Consider the following 24,775-nt stretch of genomic DNA (forward strand, 5'->3'; position numbering starts at 1 on the left):
GAAACTGATTGCCAGAATTCAAATCCTACTCTGCCATCTACTATTTGTGTGATTTGGGGCAAAATGCCTCGCCTCTGGGGGCCACAGCTTCTTCATTTGTTTAAAAACAAAAACAAAAAACAAAACAAGGGATGCCTGGGTGGCTCAGTCGGTTAAGCATCCAACTCCTGATTTCGGCTCAGGTCAGGATCTCATGGATCATGAGCTCGAGCCCCGTGTTGGGCTCTGCATTGCAGGGAGCCTGCTTGGGATTCTCTCTTCCTCTCTCTCATCCCCTTTCCCTTAAACTAAATAAGCAAACATTAAAAAAAAAAAAAAAAAAGACCCACCCCCTAAAAATGTAGTGCGATTATGTGTATAAATTGCTTAACATAGAACCTGGTACATATCGAGTAGTATTCAGTCTACATATCCAGGAAAATATTGCATTTCTTCATTTTATTTAAGTCTTATTTCTACCTAAGCACAGCTTTATTATTGCCTTCACATTTGTCTTGTACATTCTTTTTAATTTCTTAGGTGTTTTACCTTTTTATTGCAATTATGAATGCCATTTTTTGGCAGTGAATTCTCTACCTTCATACCCAGGAAAACCTATTTTTTGCCAATGTTGGGTTCAACTGTCTTGTAGAATTCTCTTGTCGCTTCATTATATTTTCAGTTGACTCTCTTTGGTTTTTTTAAGTAAAGAAGGATATAATTTGCCTGTAATGACAATTTCATCTTTCTCTTGTCCATAACTACACCTCGCTTATTTTTGTCTCTTGCATTGGGTAGGACCTCCAGCACCACATTTCACAATAGCGGTGATAAGTGGCATCTATGCTTTATTTCTGGTTTAGATAAGATGGTCTCTGTTGGTTCACTAGTAAGTATGATGTTACCTAATGGCTTGATCGAGATGCTTTTTCTCAGGGCACTGATTGTGCAATGTGGCAGTTCTATTCTTATCATGTTAGTTTAGTAATAATGTGTTTTTTCTAAGTCTTTTAATATTCTGTCGGATATGATTTGCCGTGGTTTTATTAAGGATTTATATGTTGATATTTTCCTGTGTTTTGCTTTTGGTGGTGATCTTTGTTAGATGTAAATATTAAGGCTAATGAATTTCATAAAATGGATTAAGAAGTCTATCTTTTTCTTATGCTTCGGAATAGTTTATATACCAGGGGAAACATTTATTCTTGAAAAATTTGAAAGAAGCCTTCGACACAAGTATTTGTAAAACTAAGCAAAAATAAAAAATAAAAATAAATAGCCCTCAACACAAGAGTTTATAAAGATAAGAAAAATAAATTTTAAATGTTTCCTCTTTTTTCTACATAGGAGGCTATCTCTTATTGTTTTCTTAATTTTTTAATAAATACTTTTAGCATATTTTTTAAAAAGCTTTGAATTTTTTTTTTTTTTTTTTTTTTTTTTTTTTTTTTTTTTTGAGAGAGAGAGAGCGTGAGCAGGTGAGGGGCAGAGAGAGAGGAGACACAGAATGCAAAGCAGGCTCCAGGCTCTGACCTGTCAGCACAGAGCCTGATTCAGGACTCAAACCCACAGACCGTGAGATCATGACCTGAGCCAAAGCTGGATGCTTATGCGACTGAGCCACCCAGGTGGCATATTTTTTAATAGACATTGGAAAATCCAAAAAGACACATACCCTAATACCCTGGCCATTCACTTCTCCAAAGAGAAAACCACTGTTCCTTGTGTATCCTTGCAAAGATACTCTGTTAATATATGAGTGTGTGTGTGAGTATATATATTTTTATTTTTTACTCAAATAGAGCATACTATACATGCAGCTCTGCACCTTGTTTTTTTCGTTGTATGTCTTACGGTATGGTTCCAAATTGGCACATGTAGAGTTGCCTCATCCTTCCTAAAGATTGCATGGCCTTCCACTGCCTGGATGTACCCCAATTTATTTAACTGATGCCTAATGCTAGACTATAGTTTCTAGGCTTTAAAAAAATTTTTTTTAATGTTTATTTTTTTAAGAGAGAGAGAGGGAGAAAATAGGGGAGAGGGAGAGAGAGAGAGGGAGACACAGAATCTGAAGCAGGCTCCAGGCTCTGAGCTGTGAACACAGAGCCCGATGTGGGGCTTGAACCCATGAGCTATAAAACCCATGAGCTATAAGATCATGACCTGAGTTGAAGTCGGAAGCTTAACCCATTGAGCCACCCAGGCGCCCCCCCCTTCTTTAAATTACTTTTCCAGTCTTTTGCTATTATAAACAATACTGCAATGAATCTTTGTATAAGTTTATCATTCCATACATGTGAGAGTGTATATAGAATTTAAATTCCTAGAAGTGACACACCCATTGGAATGGCTAAAATCCCAAACAGTGATAACACCAAATTCTGGCAAGGATGTGGAGGAACAGAAGCTCTCATTCATTGCTGGTGGGGATGTGAAACAATGCAGCCACTTTGGAAGACAGTTTGGCAGTTTCTTACAACACCAAACGTACAATCCAGCGATCTCTCTCCTTTGTGTTTACCAAGAAGAGGTAAAAACTTTTGTTTGTATAAAAACCTGCACGTGGATGTTTATAGCATCTTTCTTCCTAATTGCCAAAACTTGGAAGGAACCAAGACTTCCTTCTGTAGGTAACTGGATAAACTTCAGTACAGACGAGGGATTAGTATTCAGGGCTGGAAAGAAATAAGCTATCAAGCCATGGAATGACATGGAAGAAACTCAAAGGCCATTACTAACTGAAAGGAGCCAATCCGAAAGGCTACATACTGTACATTGGACATTCTGGAAAAAGGCAAAACTATGAAGACAGTAAAAAAGATCAGTGCTTCCTGGGGCGAGGGGGAAGGAGGGATGGATAGGCAAAGCAGAGGATTTTTAGGCAGTGAAACAATTCTGTATGATGTTGTAATGGTGGATACGTGTCCTTATACATTCATCCAAATGTACAACACCAAGAGTGAATCCTAATGTTAACTATGGACATCCATCAGTGGACTCTGGTGAGGGTGTTGTTGGGGGCGGGGGGAGGCTGTGCTCGTGTCAAGGCACGGGGCAGGTGGGAAATTCTGTATCTTCCTTTCAATTTTGTCGTGAACCTAAAACTGCTCTGAAAAATAGTCTATTTTTAAAAATCCTGGAAGTGACATTGTGCGATCAAAGGATATATGTATTTACATTGTTAATAGATATAGCAAGTGCTTTCGTGGAGCAATTGACATTTTTCACCAACATGTGGACCCCTCACCCTCATCAAGGCAATGCAGCAAAACTTTTTGATCTTTATTCAAATGATTGAGGAGAATCATGGTATCTGCTTGTCATTTTAGTTTTCATGTCTCCTATTATAAATCAGATAGGGACACCTGGGTGGCTGAGTTGGCTAAGCGTCCAACTGTTGGGTTTCAGCTCAGGTCACGATCTCAGGGTTGATGAGTTCGAGCCCCGTGTCGGCTCTGGGCTGACAGCTCAGAGTCTGGAGCCTGCTTCGGATTCTGTGTCTCCCTCTCTCTCTGCCCCTCCCCTGCTCGTGCGCTCTCTCTCTCTCAAAAATAAGTATTTTTTAAAAATTGATACCCTACTCCTACTCCAATATGGCTTCATCTTACTTTAATTTACTATATCTGCGACCACTCTGTTTCCAAATAAGGTCACATTCTGAGATACCAGGAGTTAGGATTTCAACATATCTTTTTTGGAGGAACACAATTCAACCCATAACAACCTCCCTCTAGAGTCTCTGGGGAGGGGGTGAGAGAGAACGTAAAAGCGAAAGATGCCGTAACCTTCTGCTTACACTGCATTCAGCCTGCCTGAGTCATATTGCTGAGATAGTTACAGCCTCAGCCTTCACTCTAAGCACACAATGCAGATGAGTTACCAAAAACTTCAATCTGGACTTCAGAGGAATTTACAAAACACTTCTGCCCCATGTACATTGCACCCCTTCCTGGTTCATGCTTGAGGGAACTGTATGTAGGCTCATCTTTCAGCCATTGCCTCGCCACTCCAGTCCTTGACTGGATAACCTGCAAGCTTGAATTAAGAGAAAAAGAAATGTACAAAGAAAGGTCAAATGACAGCCCCACCTCCATCCTTATCAGATCAGAGACCTCACACCAGGAAGATTTTTGTTTGCTTCTTGTACTGCCCATGGGGGCGGGGCAGGGCAGGGGTCCTGCTGTCCACCTGAGCTCCCTGTTCGCCCTTTGAGAGGTACAGGAACCCACAGGTGGAACTGTTCTCGAAGTAATTCCACTGCTCTCAAGTTTCCGTCAAAAGACATCCTTTTTGAATTCAACACCTGTTGCCCACTAAACCTATTAAGAGTCTATTCATGGAAGGCCAGATTTTACTGCTTGGTTCAACCACACCTCTACCAAGAGCCCTTTCTGTCTGTCATTGGTCAGGATTTGGACTTTTGTTTGTTGTCTCAGGATTAAGGCACAGGCTTTTCTTGCTTTTCTATGGTGTTTTATACTATACCCTGCATCCTAGAATTTAGACACCGATGAGAGGCTAACCTAAGTCATGGTTAACTTGGGTGGGGATTCCATGCTCCCCTGGGTCTAAGAGGTTGGAATTTAGAGGAAGGCATGCTTCCTGCTCACTTCCTGCTCATCAGGGCATTTGAAGCACTATTTAATTCCACACCACCTTTCTATGATCAGTACTTCCTCTCAAAAGTCCTACACTCCTTACCTACCCAGGGCACCCCAAGTAGGGTGAGGTAAGTGAGGCACTCTCCTGGGGGTGAAACTTAAAGGGGCCTAAAAAGTGTCCGTAATCAAGATAACACTTTCATCCAAAAATAGAAAGAATAATTGGCAAAGTAGGCCAGCTGCTAACTGCCTAATTTTGTAAATAAGGTTTTTAGGGGTGGGATTAACGTGGGAGGAGAGAGGCAGGATTGTGCAAATGCAGAAATGCATTTGAAATTTTGATACATTGCTCGTGGTGGATTTTTTTGCATTAATTTTGATTTTAAAAAATATTGCATTAAAATATTCATCTTGATTATGGAGCTTTAGGGTTTTTTTTTTCTCGAATCCATACATTTTGCGATTGAAGCACGTGTCTCTCACTAGCCTTACCCTCGTATCGGCTTTGTAAAATTACCAGTCAACAAAAACTCAATCCACCTTCTTCAGCCACGCCTCATACATGTTAGAGAATCAGGCTGGACCCATCCCTAATCCCCCAGCGTACAGATGCCTGCACCTTGAAGTCTCCTTGCGTCCCAGTGGGTTTTAAGATCCTCTCCTCTGGCTTTCCTTGCACGTGCATTAAAATACTACATTGCATTTAGATTGGTCTTCTGCACTCTCAGCAGCCGGGGTGTCTCGACCATGTGTTTTTGCACTTCGGCTCAGGTTAGGAAATGATCTCTTCCTTTCCTCAAAGTTATCCAATTTCACGGCTCGCCAACCACCTCCTCCAACCACGACGCCTTCCATAACCGCGCTGACCTGCAGCGGTGTCCTCTCCAGCAACGTTCTGCGTCTCGGTCCGTGCTCGGCCCTGGGACGTAGGGTGACAGGACCGGCCCCAGCCAGGGTCGCCGGGGCCGCGGACCCTCCCCGAGCCCAGACCAGCTCGCTGTCGGGCCGCCGCATCCCTTCACCGGTCATCGTGTAATCCGGTCTGCGCGCTCCGCCGAGTCGTCCGGCGTGAGAAAGGGCTCGCAGGTTTTTACGGAAAGGGACTGAGAAGCGCGAAAAAGCTCCCCGCACGATAGTGCGCAGGCGCAGCAGCGCCCGACGCTTTCTTCAGCCCCGTCTTTGGCGCCGGCGGCTCCGCGCCCCGCGCTCGGCAGCCCGGTGGGGGGCGCTGCGGGGAAGGACCCCCGAGGCGGGAGGGGGCTCCTTGGAGGGGGTGTGGTGCGGCGCCCGGGTCGCCGCCCTCGGGGGCGGGCACCCGTGCGGGCGGAGGGCCGCGGCTAGGAAGGGCATGGGGCGGGCGCGACCCGGGGCGTGCGCGGGGGCCGGGGGCCCGAGGAGAAGGGTGACGGCGGGTGACAACGGGCGGGGCTGCGGGCGGCGCCGCGTTCACGCCCTCTGCTCGGCCGGGCCGGGAGGGTCCTCGGCCTCTGTGCGCGCCGGGCCGGGCAGGCTGAGGCGCACGGGGCGGACGCGGCGCCATGCACGGCCCGCCTGCTTGGCCGCTGCGGCTGCTCGTGTGGCGAAGCCCGGCCGCCAGAACGTGGGCCCCGGGCGCCCGTGTCCCGGGGCCCCGGCCGCAGTTGACGGGCCTTTGGCCGGCGCGGCCTTGGGGCGCGGGGCCGCGGCTCCTCGGGGATGCCGGAGCCGCGCGAGGCCCGCGCCGCTGGACTAGCGGCTACCCGGGCGGGGGTCCCCGCGGCCCCGGGGGCGGAGCAGGCCTCGCGCGGCTCCTGGGACTGTGGGCGCGGCCCCCCGGCGCCTGCAGGTGCTGGGGGCTCGCCGGGCCCGGCGCTGCGCGGCTCCCGCGAGCCGGGCTCCCGGGCGGCCCAGCACTGGCCGCCCGGGTCGGGGACGAGGCCAGGCAGCGCGGGCCGGCTTTGCCTGCGGCCGCGGCGACTCCCGGAGACGACTCGCGAATGCGCTCCGCGGCGGCCAGGCGCTCGGATGCCCGGAAACTTCTGGGGCTGGCGTATCCGGAGCGCGGGAGGCTGGCAGGTAGGGCTTTTTCTCCGTCCGTTCTCTTCCCAACGCTGGTCAGCACCCCTTACAAAGCGCGTGGTCCCGCGACCGCCGAGAGGGGACACCGCGGGGGCTGCAGAGAGACCCTGGGCCACTTGTAACACTGGGTGTAAGCACGGGCTGGCTTCTTACCTGGGGATCTCCACCAAGAAGGGCTGGGTGGAGCGCTCACCTCCCGGTAGCACTGTCGAGCGTTCAGGTTGGCCGAGTTGTGTTTTATGTTTCTCAGCTTGACACATGATACGAGTGGAGCAGTATTTCATTATTGGAACCTTTGGGTCTGTTCTGCTTTGGAATTGCCAGTATTCTCAGAACGGGCCGCGTCCCTCCACCCCCCCCCCCTTCATTGTAAAATTTATTCTAGCCAAAAATATACCTATTTTGTATTATACACTGATACTACTTAAAAACATTTTTTGCCTTAGACAAGTTTATTAAACAGCATTTTTTTTTTTTTTTTTTTTTTTTTTTTTTTTGCTGTGTGAAGTAAAACAGTCTAAACCTTTCAGATTTGTCTCGTGCTTCTTGCCTCCCTCAATGGTAAGCAGGAAGTTACTAGCTCTTCAAAAACAATCAAACACTGCCTACCATCAGTGATCTGTAAACTCCAGAAACTTTGAGCAAACTATAGACCAAACCCCAACTAAATCGTAATTGAGTAATTTTTTAAAGAAATAAAAGTGAATGTTTTTAAATGTGTATTTTTTTAATTATTTTTTTTCAACGTTTATTTATTTTTGGGACAGAGAGAGACAGAGCATGAACGGGAGAGGGGCAGAGAGAGAGGGAGACACAGAATCGGAAGCAGGCTCCAGGCTCTGAGCCATCAGCCCAGAGCCCGACGCGGGGCTCGAACTCACGGACCGCGAGATCGTGACCTGGCTGAAGTCGGACGCTTAACCGACTGCGCCACCCAGGCGCCCCTAAATGTGTATTTTTTTGAGAGAGAGAGCGTGAGCCGGGGGAGGGACAGAGAGGGGGACAGAAGATCTGAAGCAGGCTTCTTGCTGTCTGCACAGAGCCTGACTTGGGGCTGAACCCACTGACTGAGGGATCACGACCTGAGCCAAAGTCAGACACTCAGCTGACTGAGCCACCCAGGCGCCGCAAAATGAATGTTTCAGAACGATTTTCTATAGCTCCTCGTTTTTAACCATAATTCGGGAAATGTTGGCCTTTTAAGATTTAAAAGTTTCTGAGATTCCCCTAAATCCTCATTTCTTTAATAAATATTTATTGAGCCCCCTCAGTGTCTGGTGGGCCATGGGTTGCATGGGTGAGCAGAAAGAAACACAGTTCCTGTTCCTCCTAGGGCTTTCAGCTTAGTGGGGAAGAAACATAAATGAAATAATCATATGACTGGAGAGAAAACTGCAACCGTGATGAGGGCTTGGGATCGAGGCCTGTGAGGTTGTCAGATGCAGCCCTTGAAACAGTGAGAATCCCACACGCTTTGCCGCAAATCCCCTGCTTTAGAAAAGATTTTCCAAGAGAGTCATTTGCAATGTAGGGCAGGTTGGTGCTATGGAGGAGGGCAGATAGGGAGAGAATGTTTCTCTTCTTACTGTTGAAGCTTAGGGGAATTCTTGGTATCACTGAGGTAGAAAGAATTTATGTCATGGCTCACTTGATTGTATGTAGATTTTGATGGAAATAAAGATCTTTTACTCTATTAAAAGAACATTTTGAGACTGGAAGATCCCACTGGACTGTGAGCTGCTTGAGAATGGCGCTGGGTCTAATTCTGTCTAGTTCTTAGCATGTGTGCTGCCTAGAGCAGGGGCTCCGAGTGCCTGAGGTGGAAGAATAAATAATGGTACAACCAGGCCCAGATTGAGGCCCAAACGTAGAGACCCTGAACCCTACAGGGTGTGTCTGCCATTCCCATATGCAACTCAGAGTGAGTGCTAGGAAAACCAGGGGTGTTTAAAGTTTATTTATTTATTAAGAGAGAGAGCGTGCGAGGGAGTGGGAGAAGGGCAGAGAACGAGGGAGAGAGAGAAGCCCCAGCAGGCTCCACGCTGTCAGCACAGAGCCCCACGTGGGGCTCAATCTCACAAACCGTGAGATGACCCGCGCCGGAACCAAGAGTTGGACACGTAACCGGCTGAGCCCCCCGGTGCCCGGTTTTGTTTTATTTCTGAGATATTAGGCGCTGAGAAGGTTTTTTAGGTGTCAGGCTTTGCTGGTGCCCACATGGGCTCGGCACCATGGGTAGCGTAGCCCTGCATCTCGTGTGCCCATCATCCCTGGACCTTCTTACTCTGTTCCCACATGTCCCACCACGCTGGTATGTGGAGAAGTAAAGCAAGAGCTGTGCCGCCTTTTATTATAAGAAGAGCTAGTTTGGGGCGCCTGGGTGGCTCAGTCGGTTGAGCGTCCGACTTCAGCTCGGGTCATGATCTCACAGTTCGTGAGTTCAAGCCCCACGTCGGGCTCTGTGCTGACAGCTCAGAGCCTGGACCCTGCTTCAGATTCTGTGTCTCCCTCTCTCTCTGACCCTCTCCTGCTCATGCTCTGTCTCTCTCTGTCTCAAAAATAAATAAAACATTTAAAAAATTAAAAAAAAAAAAGAAGAGCTGTTTTGATCTGCCTCGCTGAATAATTGTGAACATTTAATCCGAGAAAGGCTGAGGTTGGTTCACTAATTCTTCTAAACAGACAATCAGCATGTGTTGTACCTTATAAGGAAATCTGATGAAAAACCCTTACTAGGACATACGGTTTCCTTAAAAGTCATTGTGTATGATATATTGAAGCCAATCTGGATGTTGGCATTTGTGGGATTAAAAGGAAGTGGGGTGTCATGTCGTCATTAATTTGTAACTTATCATCATAAGGGCAGCCTCAGATGTTGGCACAGCTCTTCGAAATGCTACAGATAAAGAGCTGTGTGCGTGTGTGCGCACGCATGTGTGTATTATAATCAAGAGACCAAAAAAAAAAAAAAAAAAACCCGAGTTGCAGAGAAGGAATTCCAATGTTAACGTGCTGGTTTTTAGGAAAACAAACGCAAACGTCCTTTTTTAACAATTCAGCCATACATCTGATTAACGACATTTTCCTCTGTCTTCAGCAGTTTGCTGAGTATGCCACCTGAAGTGCGTGACCGGGAAAGTTGGATCTTAAGTAATTTGTGTCAGAAACTGTAAAATCAGGGTCTGCCATTTGAACTGTTTCCAGATGTGTGTGTGCAGAGAGCGGTCGTAGCGTCACCCACACCCCCCCCCCCCGGTCTTCTAGAGGCACTGCAGCCCCACACCCGCCCCTGTGCCCCCTCCCCTGCTACCCACTTGCTAGAGGAATCTGCAGCCCATCTTCCTACAGCTGTGGCCCACAGCGGTGCTCTCCGGTCTCACTGATAACTCTTCCTCTTATCCCCTTGGCCAGAAGGAGTCTTCAAAGATACAGGGGCTCACTGAGGAGCCCCTAGTGGACTGCTGGGATAAGAAGTCATTTGTCAGAGCCCCTTGCTGCGCCTGGCAGATAGAGGGGGGCGGTGGAGGGCTCTGACCATCCCATTGAGTTAGGGGCAGGGAGCACTGCGTGAGCTGATCTCAGCAGTGAGGTGTGTGGGCCGTTGGGGTCCTGTGGGGTCGTGACCACAGTGCCAACCTGGAGGTGCACACAGAGACACCTTGCCAGGCAGGTTCCCGGTTACACTGTGCAAGATACACCACACCCCTCCACCCACACTGTTCAGTTGAGGCCTCTGTGGAGGACCTGGGAGGGTGCCTCTCACTTAAAATACTGATAAGGGCTGTGTGCTTTGAGATTAGGGCCATTCTGAGAACCCCATGCCCACCGGGAGCTTTTGCTGAATGTATAAGTTATATTTTATGAAGTGACCAAAAACAATGAAGTGATAAAGCCAGTGAATACGGTAAACAAGGAGCGGATGAGCCGTGCTGAGAGCGACTATTCCCTGAAGTCCCCAGTCAGGACAGAGGCTCTGACAAGGACAGTACTAACTGGCACATGAGGCTACACCTTTGAAATGGGGACTGCTCCAGAAAGCGGGGGATGTTTGTTTGCTCTGGAGACACCATATATCAGAGAACACCTTAACGTTCTGTAGCTGTGCTATGAAACGTGTTAGCATTGATTTAAGTGGAAAGTGCATACCAGTTTTAAAAGAACTTGGTATGAAGAAAAAAAAAAGTGAAGTATCATTGTAGGGTTCGCTATTATTTTTATGTAGATTACATGTTGCTTAATAACTTGGATATATTGGATCAAGTGTGTTGTTAAAATTAATCTTACCCACTCCCTTTTACTCTTTTAATGTGGCGATTAGAAGATTTAAAATTACATAGGTGGCTCAGTCGGTTAAGCGTCCGACTTCAGCTCAGGTCATGATCTCGCGGTCCATGAGTTCGAGCCCCACGTCAGGCTTTGTGCTGACAGCTCAGAGCCTGGAGCACCTGCTTCGGATTCTGGGTCTCCCTCTCTCTCTGCCCCTCCCCCACTCGTGCTCTGTCTCTGTCTCTCTCTCTCTCTCAAAAATAAATAAACATTAAAAAAATAATAAAATTACATGGGTGGCCGTCGTGTCCCCTGAGCAGAGAGTACTGGAGGCAAAGGCAGTCCCCCCCGCCCCCCAATTGCAAATATGACCCAGATGCCTCAGTCTTCAGCACGTGCTGACAGTCTGGAAGGTCTTTGTTCTGCGTGAACCTAAGAAGTTTCCTAAATGCTCTGCTTCCTGCTAGTCCGCCAGCCCCTCGCGTCTTCACTTCCTTCCCCGTCCAGTTTAGATGCCAGGCTTCTTCACCTCACCCTCGAACCTGGAGTATCTTCTCCTTTGTTCCCCATGGTACCCACCTTGCATCCACGGAAATGTCTCCCAGATGCCTGAAAACTCAACATGTCCAAAGTCCAAAGTTGCCTTCCTCCCCCAAACTGCCTTTTCTGCTGCCGCTTCTCTCAGAGAGTGGGCTGCTGTGTGAACCCCTTTGCCAAAGCCAGGGACGTTCTTGACTCCTTGTGATGGGGACAACGGAAGTGCCATCTACTATGTATTGTTTGCTAGATATCGGGCACCGTACCAGATGCTTTACATGTATGTACTGAATTTTCTCCTTGTGGTATCTCTATGAAAGAGGTATTATTTTTATTGCCGTTTTACAGATGAAGAAACTGAGGCACAGAGAGGTTGAGTGACTCACTGAAGGTCCAACAGCTAGATGGCAGAGCTAGGTCTCAGTTTAGAACCTACCCTCCTAACACGCTTCCCAAATCCGGTCAATTCTCGGGTCCTCTGGAGCCTCGTTCCTAAAAACATCTGCAGTCCTTGTCACCTTCCTTGTCCCCTCTGTCCCCACCCTAGTTCCCCCAGGCCCCCTTGCCTGAAACCCTGGAACACCACACCGTAAGCGGTCTCCGTCTGCGGTCATGCTGGCCTCCAGTTCTCTCCTTTCACTCTGCAGCCAGAGCGGGACATTTAAAATTCAAAGCTGCCTGTAGCACTCGCCCGCCTAAAGCCCTCTGACAGCCTGCCATACTGCAAATTCCCTGTTCCGCTTCACAATCTGGAGCCCCCCACCTCTCCACTTTGTTTCTCAGGGCTGCTTTTGTGTCACGAGGTCCCTATTCCAGCTCTGTCCTGCAGCCATTCTGCTGCTTCCTGGCCTGCCCCAACCCCAGGCTCATGCCGATTCCTCTGCTTGGAATGTAGGAAGAAGAGGAAGGCTTTGTGTCAGAACAGGGTTCTGTACTATATGAACTGGGTGACCTTGGGCAAGCGCCCTCACCTCTTTGCTGGAGTTGCCTCTAAAATAATGAGGATAAGAGGGGTGCTGGGAAGATTCAAGGAGATAATGCCTATCAGAGGCTTCAGATCGTGGTGGGGGCTCGTTTTTGTGCTTCGTCTTTAGTCCTGGAACGACACTGGGGATAGCTGTACCGGCCTGATGGTCAGATGCGTCGCTGAAAGATTGGTTCTATGTCCAGCAGCTGGTGGTCATGCTGTAGAGCTTCTTCCACCCACCCCAAAACCTCTGTGCTTTCATGAGTAAACTCTGCATTTTAGGATTTCTTCCCTCCTCCCTTTGAAGGATATTTCACTTTTTGGATGCCGTGGTTCAGTAGAACGAGGATAACCTTCAGGAAGATACCTGAAGAAATCTGTCAAGAGATACATAACAGTTGCTGGGGTCCCATCAGGCAAGAGGCTTAACCATGGAAAACAGTTGAAGAATTTCAGAAGGGTTGCAGTGTCCTTGGCATGTTGGGTTTAGGGAGGAATCTGGAATGATAGTTCTGGTTCAAATCTAAATTATTCACTAATGTCAAAGACAGTTGTAGGGAAGACGTCCATTAAAAAGAATCCAGCTAACTGAAAGCTAAAAAAAATCTTTTATTTTACTTTTGTCTACGTTCATTTACTTTTATCTATTTTATTTTACTTTTGTGTCCTGCATTGTAGGAGAAGGACACAAATGGCAATAAAACAGGCTGATAATCTTTTTTTTTTTTTAATTAAAAGGAAAAAGGGGATATCCTGGAATGAGTTTGGATTCAACTAAATTCTTTCCTCTTTGTAATTGTTATTATGACTGTGTCAGAACTAGGGTTCAGAATCTAAATCATGGGGCATTTCATTCACGAACTCCAGATTCTGATTTGGAATCATCAATTTGAATTAAAAGACGGGAGGAGGAAGGGGGAAATGGACCCTTCTGGCACTTCACATGCATTGCACCCGTGGAGGCGTTTGCCAGAGCGAAAGAGCAGACTGGAGAGACTAGCTAGCTACTGATGACAGATGAAACAGAAAGGCCTCTCGGGTTAATCCCTCGTTCCTCAGGACACCTCTCTCCGGAGCACACCAGCTCCCTGAGGTTGTGCTGGGCAGAATCCCTAGTAAACATTCTCTGTGCCTGGTGGGCTTTCAGTCCCTCTGGGCTCTTGTCGTCAGGAGCGTGGCATTTTGAAACAAGACCCCAGGTCTTGCATCAAAATGAAACGGCCCTTGACCAGGTTCACATTATTCAGTTAAACTGTGGTTGTGCGGTATGAAGCCAGACACAGGAACTTTCTGGCTCTGTGCAAAGAATCATTTCCATGTGGACTTTCCGAGGCACCAGATATTCCGTTCCTAGTTAGGCTCACTGAGGCACTTTGATGTGATAGACTTTTATGCCTTCTTTGCCCCAGTTCAGTTTTTTTTATTCATCCAGCAGATGTTTATTGAACTTCTCCTGTGTCTCTGTCCCCGTAGGCGGTGGGAGTATAGCAGTGGACAAAACAGACAAAAATCTTTTAGGTCCCAGTGGAGAGTAGACAGTAAACAAGTGACACTTTTGGTTTAGAATGCCAGAAGGTGGCAAGTGCTAGCAGAAGAAGGAAGAGGGAGTGATGCAGGCAGTGTTTGGGTATTTGTATTTTAACGAAGGTTGTCAGAAGGTCGTCCGCTAAGGTCTTCTCCAGAACAGGATGTCAGGAGGCCTCGAGGAAGGAAGAGAGCCATTGTGGGAAATGTTCCCTCCCTAAATGCCTCCCCTTTCTCCTAGCGCTCTGCCAGCCAACTAACCGTTGGCACTGAGTCTGCTCTTTGCTCTTTTTTAAACCTAAACAAATATTTTTGATTGAAGTCTAGTTGATGTGCAAAGTTATATTCGTTCCAGGTGTAATATATTGAATCATCAATTCTGCCCTTTACTCCGTGCCCACCGCGATAAATGTAGTCGCCATCTGTCACCAAACAGCATTTAGTACTGTATTCTTGACTGTATTCCTCAGACTGTACTCTGCATCTCTGTGGCTTATTTATTTTATAACTGGAAGCTTGTTCCAGTTCATCTCCTATATCTATCTCTCTCTCTTTTTTTTTAATTTTTTGTTTAACGTTTATTCATTTTTGAGAGACAGGCAGAGACAGAGTATGAGCGGGGAAGGGGCAGAGAGAGAGGACACAGAATCTGAAGCCGGCTCCAGGCTCTGAGCTGTCAGCACAGAGCCCGACACGGGGCTCGAACTCATGAACCGCGAGATCATGACCTGAGCCGAAGGCGGACGCTCAACCAACTGAGCCACCCAGGCACCCCTGTATCTGTCACTTAATACTGTCTCCCACCTTTCCTCTGGTAATCTCCAGTTCTCTGTATTTAAGAGTCTAAAATATTTTGTTTGTCCATTCGTTTTGTTTTTTATGCTCCAAATGTAAGTGAAGTCACATGCTGTTTGTCTTTCTTTGTCTGACTTACCTTACTCAGCCTAATACCCACTCGGTCTATCCATATTAGAGGAAATGGCAAGCCCTCATGCTTTTTTATGGCAGAGTAATATTCCACTGTGTGTGTGTGCGCGCGCACGCGCGTATACCACACTATCCATTCATCTGTGGATGGACACTTGGTATTGTAAATAATACAATCTATATTCTTTTTATTGAGGTTACGTGAAAGTAATACCTTTAACTGCAGTGGTTAGCATTAGACAAAACACCAAGAGAAGCAATTGCTACTTGCAGGGTGTGAGAGCTCCCATCTCCTGGGGTTCCGTCCGTGTCGTGTTCATCTAGGAGCCTCGCCATGACTTTAAGGTGGTGGTACTAGGTGGGTTCCTAATAGGACCAAGCTCAAAGTACACAGTAGCACATACCCTGCCCCCCAGTCACCCTGGTCTTAAGAAGGAACTTTTGTTGCCTGCGTCTGATTACTCTCCTGGAGTTGTCCTGTGTGTACGTAAACTTCGAAACCAACAAGAAAACGTTAACATCTGGGTCCTGGGCTGTTTTCACTAACATTGTAGCTTGGTGACGTCAATACCTATAGAGTCGCCCCCTTCTTTTTAATAACTGTGTAACACTCAGAAAATAAATGCTCCTTTATTGATCTAACTTGTTCCCCATTTGTGGATGTTCCGCTGGTATAAGTGATGCTGTAACGAATGTCTGTGAGGGTACATGTTTTGCATACACTTAGGGGAGTCTACCTAGAAGTTAGAATCTTAGAGGCAGAATTGCTGGATCAAAGGGAATGTACGCTCACATTTTAACCGATGTGATCGCATCACTCTCCGTTGCATTTGTGCCACTTTGCACACCCACTAACATTGCAAATGCCTCTTTTCCTACAGCTTCTTCCAGCACGGTGTGTTATCGATCTCTGATTTTTTGCCAATCCAGTAGATGAAAACTGGAATACCTTTGTAGTGTAGATTTGCACTCCCTTATTAGGAACGCACTCACCTGTCTTATGTGTTGTTCCTGGTTGGGTTGTCTCGGTATCTTCCTTTTCCGTCAAGACTCTATCCCACTGGTTTTTAGACGGATGAACAATTGTGTTATTATCTATTGTCCTATCATGCCAGTACTCTGGTGCTTTATTCCCCAAAGCAGTAAGATTAAGAGGGAACATACCACATGTGTCATGGATGACAGCAACTGCTTCCCAAAGGTTATTTAAAGTTTTGAAATTCTACACATAATTCAGAGATCTACCTGCGTTGCTTGAATTCCTGGCAAAGAAGACACGATCAAACCTGGGTAAAAGCACAAGTCATCTTCTCTGGCTACTTGGGGATGCTCAGTCACCCTCCTCACTCTGTCCCTGGAAGCTCCTCGGTTCTTGCCTTTAGTCAAGGGCCCGGGAGCTGAAAGAAGGAAACCCGCAGCACCTGCTCTGCGCAAGCTCTGAGAAGCGCACGCTCTGAACAGCTGCTGCGGGCAAGACGCTTGGTGAATTCGGCGCCCCGCCCCTCGCCGAAGCACCCCCGGGCCTGAGAACTTCCTGTGTTTTCTAGCCGCAGTTGGGTTTCTGGCCATGTCCAGTGTCATCACCATGTCCGCTCCCTTCTTCCTGGGGAGGATCATCGATGTCATTTACACAAACCCCACCGTGGACTACAGCTATACCCTGACCCGCCTCTGCCTGGCGCTCAGCGGCGTGTTCCTGTGCGGTGCTGCTGCAAACACTGTTCGCGTCTACCTCATGCAGACTTCAGGTAAAAGGGCCCTCACCTTGCCGAGCGAGGCGTTCCAGAGGATTCGCACTGGGGCTCACGTGGGGTTTCGTGCGCTCCGGGCCCCCTGTTCCTCTTTTCCCACAGTCCCGTCCAGCGGGGACAAAGCCCCATGTCTGGCCAGACGTGGGAGCTACGAATATTTTTCGATCCGGCGCTCACTTCTCAGCTCCCCTGGTACGTGGGTGGAAGGGAGGGAAGCCGCCTGTCTTACGGGAGGCACGGCCCGTGGGCAGGAGGCTGGAGTTCTGAGCCTTCTCCAGGGAGCTGTGGAAATCTTGCATGCTCTGTGTTTGTGTTTCCCCTCCAGTGGGCACTGGGGCGATGGTGTTTTACAGCCTTTCCGTGACGAGGCCTGGCTGTTAACAGGCCGGTGACAACCACAGAAATCACAGAGCCCGGGGTGCCCGACTCTTCCGCCGGCTGCTCGCCACTTAGCTCATAAAACGCTCTGCAGATGATTAACCGGCCCTTGCCGTTGCCGAGCTCAGTACAGAAAAGGATTGCCAAGGGGGAACAGAATCAGCTTTGGGGAAGTTAGCGTAGGAAGCCTCATTTGTAAATAGTACTGTTTAAAATGTCTCTCAGCGATCAGCGATCCTCTGTTTTATCCCCGGATCCCCTCCTGCGCATCCACGGTCTCCGCACGGTTCCTGAGGCAGAAAGAGTGCTCGTTACCAGTGTGTGCGTGTCAGTGTGCCGGGGCTCAGGGGGGCCAGTTGCCGGCAGGTGGACGCAGGGCCCCAGACGTGCTGGGAGGAGGTTGACGACAGCCGCCCGAGCCGCTGCCTGTTAGCTGGCTCGACCCAAGCTGATGCCGTTCTTGTTTGCTTTTGCAGGTCAGCGCATTGTGAATAGGTTGAGGGCTTCGTTATTCTCCTCTCTTCTGAGGCAGGAGGTTGCTTTCTTCGACAAGACTCGCACTGGAGAATTGATTAACCGCCTCTCCTCGGACACCGCACTCCTGGGGCGCTCAATTACCGAAAACCTGTCGGATGGGCTCAGGGCCGGGGCCCAGGCTTCCATTGGCATTGGCATGATGGTACGTCGGCCTGGCTGGCATCGGCGCCTTCTGGTCAGGGCTTTGGCCTGTGCCGGGCCTCTCAGTCAGGGGATGAGCTCTAGCTGAGCTGTTCTCATCGCCCCGTAAGCCACTTAGCCAGGAGCGCTGCCACAGAGGCACGGGGGATGTGGGGCTCGCTTCCTCCTGTGCGGCCTCCTGCACCCTTCATTTCTCCAGGATGACTCCTTACCTGGAGCGTGCACCATTAACATTTAGGAAAGATTGCATTATTGCCTGGGTTTTCTAAGAATGTGTGAAAGAATGTTGCTGAAAAAAGCAACAGGCAGAAGGAGCGCTTTGAGCGCCAAGCTGTGTGTTAGAGGAAAGGTAAGTAAGTTACATTCCACCCGCCTTCCCCCGGCCCCCACCAAAAAATGCAGTAGAGCTGCTATTGCTCTCTTGATAAGACCAAGGGATGGTTTCCTTTCCTCTTCGTAAGGAAGACGATAAACTCTATCCTGTACACGAGTGGGTCTGTACTCCACTGAAGTGAGCTCTCTCCACTCCCGCAGCCCCTTTCCCTGCCTTAACCGGGTGGCTTGAGCACCGTCGTCTGTTTGCCTCGCTTCTTCAAACCCTGTTTCTGTTCAGACCTGTGCTGCTGGCCGCTAGAATGTAACGCAAACTACATAGGTCATTTTAAACTTTCTAGTAGCCACGGTTTATTATTATTTTTAAATGTTATTTATTTATTTTGAGAGAGAGAGAGAAAATAAATGTTATTTATTTACTTTGAGAGAGAGAGAGAGAGAGTGCGAGCAGGGAGAGGCAGAGAGAGAGGGAGAGAGAATCCCAAGCAGGCTCTGTGCTGTCGGCGCAGACCCCAAAGCAGGGCTCGATCTCACGCACCGTGAGATCCTGACCCGAGCTGAAGTCAAGACTCTGACACTTAACTGATCGAGCCACCCAGGCACCCCTCTAGTAGACACATTTTATTTTTTTTTATTTTTTTTTTTTTAATTTTTTTTTTCAACGTTTTTTTATTTATTTTTGGGACAGAGAGAGACAGAACATGAACGGGGGAGGGGCAGAGAGAGAGGGAGACACAGAATCGGAAACAGGCTCCAGGCTCTGAGCCATCAGCCCAGAGCCCGACGCGGGGCTCGAACTCACGGACCGCGAGATCGTGACCTGGCTGAAGTCGGACGCTCAACCGACTGCGCCACCCAGGCGCCCTGACACATTTTAAAAAGCAGAAAGAAATGATTTTTTAAATGTTTATTTGTTATTCTTAAGAGAGGGCGAGAGTGAGAGCAAGCAGGGGAGGGGCAGAGAGAGAGGGAGACAGAGAATCGGAAGCAGACTTTCCACTGTCCGCGCAGAACCCGACGTGGGGTTCGAACTCACAAACTGTGCGCCGAAGTCAGATGCTTAACTGACTGGGCCACCCAGATGCCCCCAAGATGAGATTAATTTTAATAATGTATTTTACTTAATCCAGTATAACAAAGCATCAGTTCCACATGTAATTTTTCTAACAATCATTAATCTGATATTTAATATTATTTTTTCATGTTAAGATTTCAAAATCCAATGTGTATTTTATACTCATGGAGCATCTCAATCCGGATGCTAAATTTTCATTGGAAATATTTCAGCTGTATTTAGATTTCCTAACGTTTGCCATTGAAAAGGTAGATTGACATGCCAGAACTTGACCTAAACTTGACCAATAACAATAGAAATGAAATATTGGTTTTTAAGTTTAAATTTTAGTGAAAGCTAAACAAACTTAGGGATTCAGTTTCTCAGTCACACTGGCTGCGTTTGCAGTGATCAGTGGCCATGTGGCCCTATCGTTGTGAGCAGTGCAGTCCTAGATCCCCAGAGTGAAGATTCTAATTGATCCCATCTCCCAGGTGGAGCAGCTTGGGTTTTTGTCCTCTTTGCGTCCACGCAGCGTTCAGTCCAGAGCAGAAGGACGTACTGCCAACCTGAGCCGGTAAGATCTGGTTTATGAAATGAAAAGCCGCTGTGAAATCCCGTGTTTTCTCAAGAAGACCCATCCTGCACTAACGCATCATTCCTAAATATCGATAGTTCTGGGGCTCAGGAAAAGCTGGGAACCTCTTCCTGCAACAGTTTCAGACAGTTCAGAATAAGTCCAATGGCTAATCCGAAGGGGCCTTAGTCTGCTCAGGCTGTCTTAACAAAGTACCATAGAGCGGGTGACATAACCGACAGAGATTTACTTCTTACAATTCTAGAGGTTGGAGTCCAAGGTCAAGGTGCTGGCCAAGTTGGTTCGTTGTGAGTCTCTTCTATTGGCTTGGCTTGTAGGTGGCCGCCATCTTGACATGTGCTCTCATGGCCTTTCCTCAGTGCTTGCGTGCAGGTTCTTAGGGGTCTCTTTTCTTAAGGACCCTGATCTCATCAGGGCCCCACCCTCATGACCTCATTTCACTTTAATTACTTCCTTAGAAGCCCCATCTCCAAATATAGCCACACTAGGGTTAAGGCTTCAGCATATAAATTTTGGGGGGGCACCAACATTCAGCCTCATGAGTTGGCATCACCTGGGACCTGGTTTTTAGCCCTGGAGGAACAAAAGTAGCCTTAGTTTCTCACAAGCTCCCTGGACCTGACCTCTGATAAGTCTGCTGACAAGAACCTAGTAATGTCTATACCAGACTGCAAGTTTAGTAGTTTACATTACGGGATCTTCCTTCCTACAGTAAGATGTGTGTTCCTGGGGCGCCTGGGTGGCTCAGTCGGTTGAGTGTCCGACTTCGGCTCAGGTCAGGGCCTTGCAGTTTGTGAGTTCGAGCCCCGTGTCGGGCTCTGTGCCGACAGCTGAGAGCCTGGAGCCTGCTTTAGAGTCTGTGTCTCCCTCTCTCTGCCCCTTCCCCACTCGTGCTCTGTCTCTCTCTGTCTCTCAAAAATGAATAAACGTTAAAAAAAAAAATGTGTGTTCCTGCTCTTCCAAATGCTCCTTTTTGGTGACAGGACCCTGCATTAGGCTTCAAAGACTTATTACCAAGCACGGAACCAGAGCAGAGAGAGGTGGGTGGTGCCGAGACATTCTGATGGCTATTCCGGCCCCACCGCAGAGGACGCCCCATGCAGTTGGTTTGCTTGAGCTCTGTCGGATTCAGGCGCCGGAACTGTGAGGCCTGCCTTGATTGCATCCCTGCCCCTGAGCATGGCCTGCAGGTGACCTGCTGGACTGCACGGCCTGTGTGCTCAGGGTGGATGGGTCCACAAGTGGTCAAAGGTGCCCACCACCTTCCTGCCTCAGGGCCTTTGGGCACTTGCCCTTGTAAGACCCTATTACACCTGCAGTTATCCTCTGTGTGTCTCTCTCTTTTACCCATCTGCTATCTAGCTGTCACTCTGATAAAACTCCACATGGATCAGCTGTCTCCCAGGTGCCTGGAATAGTGTGAGCTCTCTGTAGGCGTTCAGTAACGGGCTGTTGAATGAACGATTGGCTGATCCATTTATCACTGTACGTTTCGGTCTGCGACTTTTCCTTAGCGTTTTAAGAAAGCCTCATGCCGACTATACTATTTCCCATGCAGATGAGATTTGGCAGATTTTAACCATTTGTTGAAGAGACGCTGGTACCATTGAAAATCCAATCACCGAACTGCAGGGTTGGCAGGAGCCCCATTATGTTATGTCTCTAGAAGTTGATTATTTCCTCCTTGAGCAGCTCCAGTTGCTAGAAACTTCTTATGTTGAGTCCACATCCCTCCTGCCGAGACTTCGGTCCTCTGAGCCCTGGAAACAGCTCCAACTCTTCTTCCACTTGTTAGTCCTACTTTCACCTGATCGTCGATTGATACGGGGTTTTGTGGTGTCTTTGCCGTCTTGGCCATTTCAGTGCGACGTTGCTCTGGTCATTCAGTGCCTTAGAGGGGACCCAGACTTGAATACAGAATTCCTGGTGTGGTCTGGCCAGCGTGGAGCAGCCCGGGCCTCCTTCCTTCACTCCTGTCCTGCCTTCCCCCCCTCTCTCGTTGGACAGCATGGTCTAAGGTGCACACAGCACTGTACCGGCTGTGGTCCAGCACTGGACGGTAAAATATTTCCATCCTTTCTTCAGCAGCTTTGTCCGTATTACCCCTGTGTGGTGTGCTCAGTACTCAGGGGGTTTTATGAAGCTTGAAGGTGTCTGAATAACACACACACACACACACACACACACACACACACACACACACACACACACACCTGTAGTAGGTAATGAAAGTGTCTTGCTGCTCTGTGTAACAAACACCTAACACCTTTTGGCTTTTGTTTTTGACAGTTTTATGTCTCACCTCAACTGGCCACTTTTGTTTTGAGTGTGGTGCCTCCAATATCCGTCCTTGCTGTGATTTATGGACGTTACCTACAGAAGCTAACCAAAGTTATGCAGGATTCCCTGGCACAGACCACTCAGGTAAAAGCCCCTCCCTTACGTGGTCTCCGCTTGGAGGAGATGTGCTTCTGCTTTTCAAAAAAGTACTTCACTTTTCCTTAAGGGAGCCCTCAAGAAGGCTAGAAACCCAGACTAGGTTTCTATGGGCTAGAATCCTATAGATTCTATCCTTCTAGAATAGGCTAGAATCCTAGAAACCTAAAACACTCTGCCTTCTAGACTAGATTACTACCCACACCTTGAAGTAGATCCCACTTGACTAAACATTGTGTGAACTCTTTAGTTCTTTACCATCACTGTTTCTTATAGGATCACAAAGCTCATTATATTTTGAAAATAATGTCTGCGTGACGCTTTGTCCTTCGTTAATTGAGAAGTGAAGCTTTGCAATGCTATCCAGTATTGCATTTTTTAAAAACTAAACATAGCTGGTACATTTTCATGTTACAAAAAACATGGGTGTTTATAATTGAAAACTTGAAAATATCAAGAGAAAAAATAACACATAAAACTCTACCTCTCAGAATGAATGGTATTAACATTTTGGAGTCTATCCTTTTTACCTACCTTTTTCTCTGTATAAAAATATATTTCACAGGGCACCCGGGTGGCTCAGTCGGTTAAGCATCCAACTCTTAATTTCGACTCACAATCTCACAGTTTCGTGAGTTCGAGCCCCGCGCTGGTCTCTGCACTGACCACACACAGCCTACTTGGGATTCTTTCTGTATCTACTCTCTCTCTCGCTCCCTCTCTCTCTCTCTTTCTCTCTCTCTCTCTCTGCCCCTACCCTGCTCGTACTCTCTCTGTCTCTCTCAAAATAAGTCAACTTTAAAAATATATATATATTTCAGCATCTATTAGCCCCTGTTTGCCTTTCTATCTACATATATATGGCGTGTAAATGTGTAAATATAACAAAAATATATTTGTTTCCAAAAATAAAATTGTTCATATACTCTGCTTTGTAATCTATTTTTAATGTCTTAAAAATGAGAGCCCCATTTTAACTTTGCTCTAGAAATCTTGAAATGTGACTTTCCTCCCCTGAAATGTATTTATTATTCTCCCAGCTAGCTGAGGAAAGTATTGGAAATATAAGAACTGTTCGAGCTTTTGGGAAAGAAATAACAGAAATAGAGAAATACACCAGCAAAGTGGACCACGTGATGCAGTTAGCAAGGAAAGAGGCGTTTGCTCGGGCTGGCTTCTTTGGAGCAGTAAGTAGATCATTTTGAAAAGAGTGCAAAGGACAGATGTTACGACTGAAACAGATTTGTATTCCCTTGACTTTGCCGTAAATAGAAAATAATTCTACTCCACTTCAAGATTAGGTCTGAGAGTTCATTTTTGTGAAAGAAGAGGAAACCACTGCATGTGACTAAGCGGCGGTGGGTGAGGAGACCAACACGCGTGGGGGCAGGCAGATCCCCAACATGGCCCAGACCAGCCACGTCCGCCTCACCGGGGAACTGTCTAGAAGTGTAGACCCTCAGCTGCACCCCAGGCCTACAAATCCAATGCTCTGGGGCTGCGCCCAGCAACAATCTGTTTTAACAGGCCTCCAGGTCGCTTCTGATGCAGGCAGTTTGAGACCCGCTGGGGATTAACCAAAATAACTTCAGTGTGTTTCAAGAAAAAAGTATGACAGAAATGATCGCATTGATCACAATGAACTCAAATACAACACTGAACTAGAAACTCACCGTGAGCGGGAAATCTATACCATGTTCAAATGGGAAAGAACTTCAGAGGCGATTCAATAATGGTCATGATTTAGGGACACAGAGGAAACGGGCCCAGATGAGGCAGCATTACCAAAGACCATGTACCTAACAAAGCTCAAGGCAGATCAGAGACAGGACTCCAACTTCTTGTCTAGCCTTTGCTCAGGGCATCACATTAAGATACATAAATGCATATGCTTGCTGTGCATTCGTCTTGTTAGGGAGGGAGTCCTTAATGTTGTGTTTTCCTTTGCAAACCGAGTCCATTGAGTAAAATAGGAATCTGCTGGGTGACTTAGCTTCTAGGTTTTCACGTTGATGAGATCACTTCCTTCAATACTGTGATCTTTCCAAAGTAGTTTTTTATTTGAAATTCAGATTAAAACTTAGTGTTCTGGGAAAACCTTGTTGTGATAGTTAAATGCAAAAAAGAAACTATAGGCCATATTTACACTTTTTGCATTTAGGTTTCTGGCTCCTACCTGAGGTGTCTTCATTTTCTTCATTTGACAGACGGGGCTCTCCGGGAACCTGATTGTGCTTTCTGTCCTGTACAAAGGAGGGCTGCTGATGGGCAGTGCCCACATGACCGTGGGTGAACTCTCTTCCTTCCTAATGTATGCTTTCTGGGTTGGATTAAGCATTGGAGGTATATAATTTAAATAGGCTTGGGAGTTACAAATTAAAACTCAGCTTATTGTCTCTGCGGTAACAATTTAACTTTGCCATTGCACCACCTCTCGTCAGTTAACTTCAACTGAGAAAAACATTTCCTAGAATGTTAGTCCAAATTGCCTCTGAAAGAAGACGTAAAGATACGGACGCGATCTTGCCATGTAGGTGAGCAGTTCCTTGGCTGGGAAGGTGAGGATTTTCATAGGCCTCTCGTGGCTCATTGAGCTCAGGGTCATACTGGAGCCGTATTTTCCAACTTGCATGCTAACACGGCTTGCTGGCTCTGGTCCTAGGAGGTGGGACCAGCAGGCGGGGG

General features: G+C 47.5%; 1 protein-coding gene and 1 long non-coding RNA gene across 3 annotated transcripts in view; one reads left to right on the top strand and one right to left on the bottom strand.

Annotated features, from left to right (window-relative positions):
• Positions 1–3,029: 3,029 nt before the first annotated feature.
• Positions 3,030–5,765, bottom strand: LOC147575818 (uncharacterized). Its single transcript, XR_015241593.1, has 2 exons — positions 5,203–5,765; positions 3,030–4,017 (listed from the first exon to the last, which is right to left on the bottom strand). It is a non-coding gene; the product is annotated as an uncharacterized LOC147575818 (long non-coding RNA).
• Positions 5,766–5,907: 142 nt separating this feature from the next.
• ABCB10 (ATP binding cassette subfamily B member 10) overlaps positions 5,908–24,775 on the top strand; it is a 34,685-nt gene continuing 15,817 nt past the window's right edge. The window contains exons 1-6 of one of the 2 annotated variants that reach the window (XM_086679714.1): positions 5,908–6,638; positions 16,410–16,610; positions 17,468–17,670; positions 21,944–22,078; positions 23,131–23,277; positions 24,298–24,433. In XM_086679714.1, the coding sequence (XP_086535840.1) occupies positions 6,122–6,638; positions 16,410–16,610; positions 17,468–17,670; positions 21,944–22,078; positions 23,131–23,277; positions 24,298–24,433 (1,339 nt within the window). In that variant the 5' untranslated portion in view covers positions 5,908–6,121. The remainder of the gene's footprint in view (positions 6,639–16,409; positions 16,611–17,467; positions 17,671–21,943; positions 22,079–23,130; positions 23,278–24,297; positions 24,434–24,775) is intronic. The other variant, XM_086679713.1, reaches the window with a different exon arrangement.

This window comes from Puma concolor, chromosome D2, assembly GCF_028749965.1.
Source record: "Puma concolor isolate L17-30 chromosome D2, mPumCon1.1.hap2, whole genome shotgun sequence".
Lineage (NCBI taxonomy): Eukaryota > Metazoa > Chordata > Mammalia > Carnivora > Felidae > Puma > Puma concolor.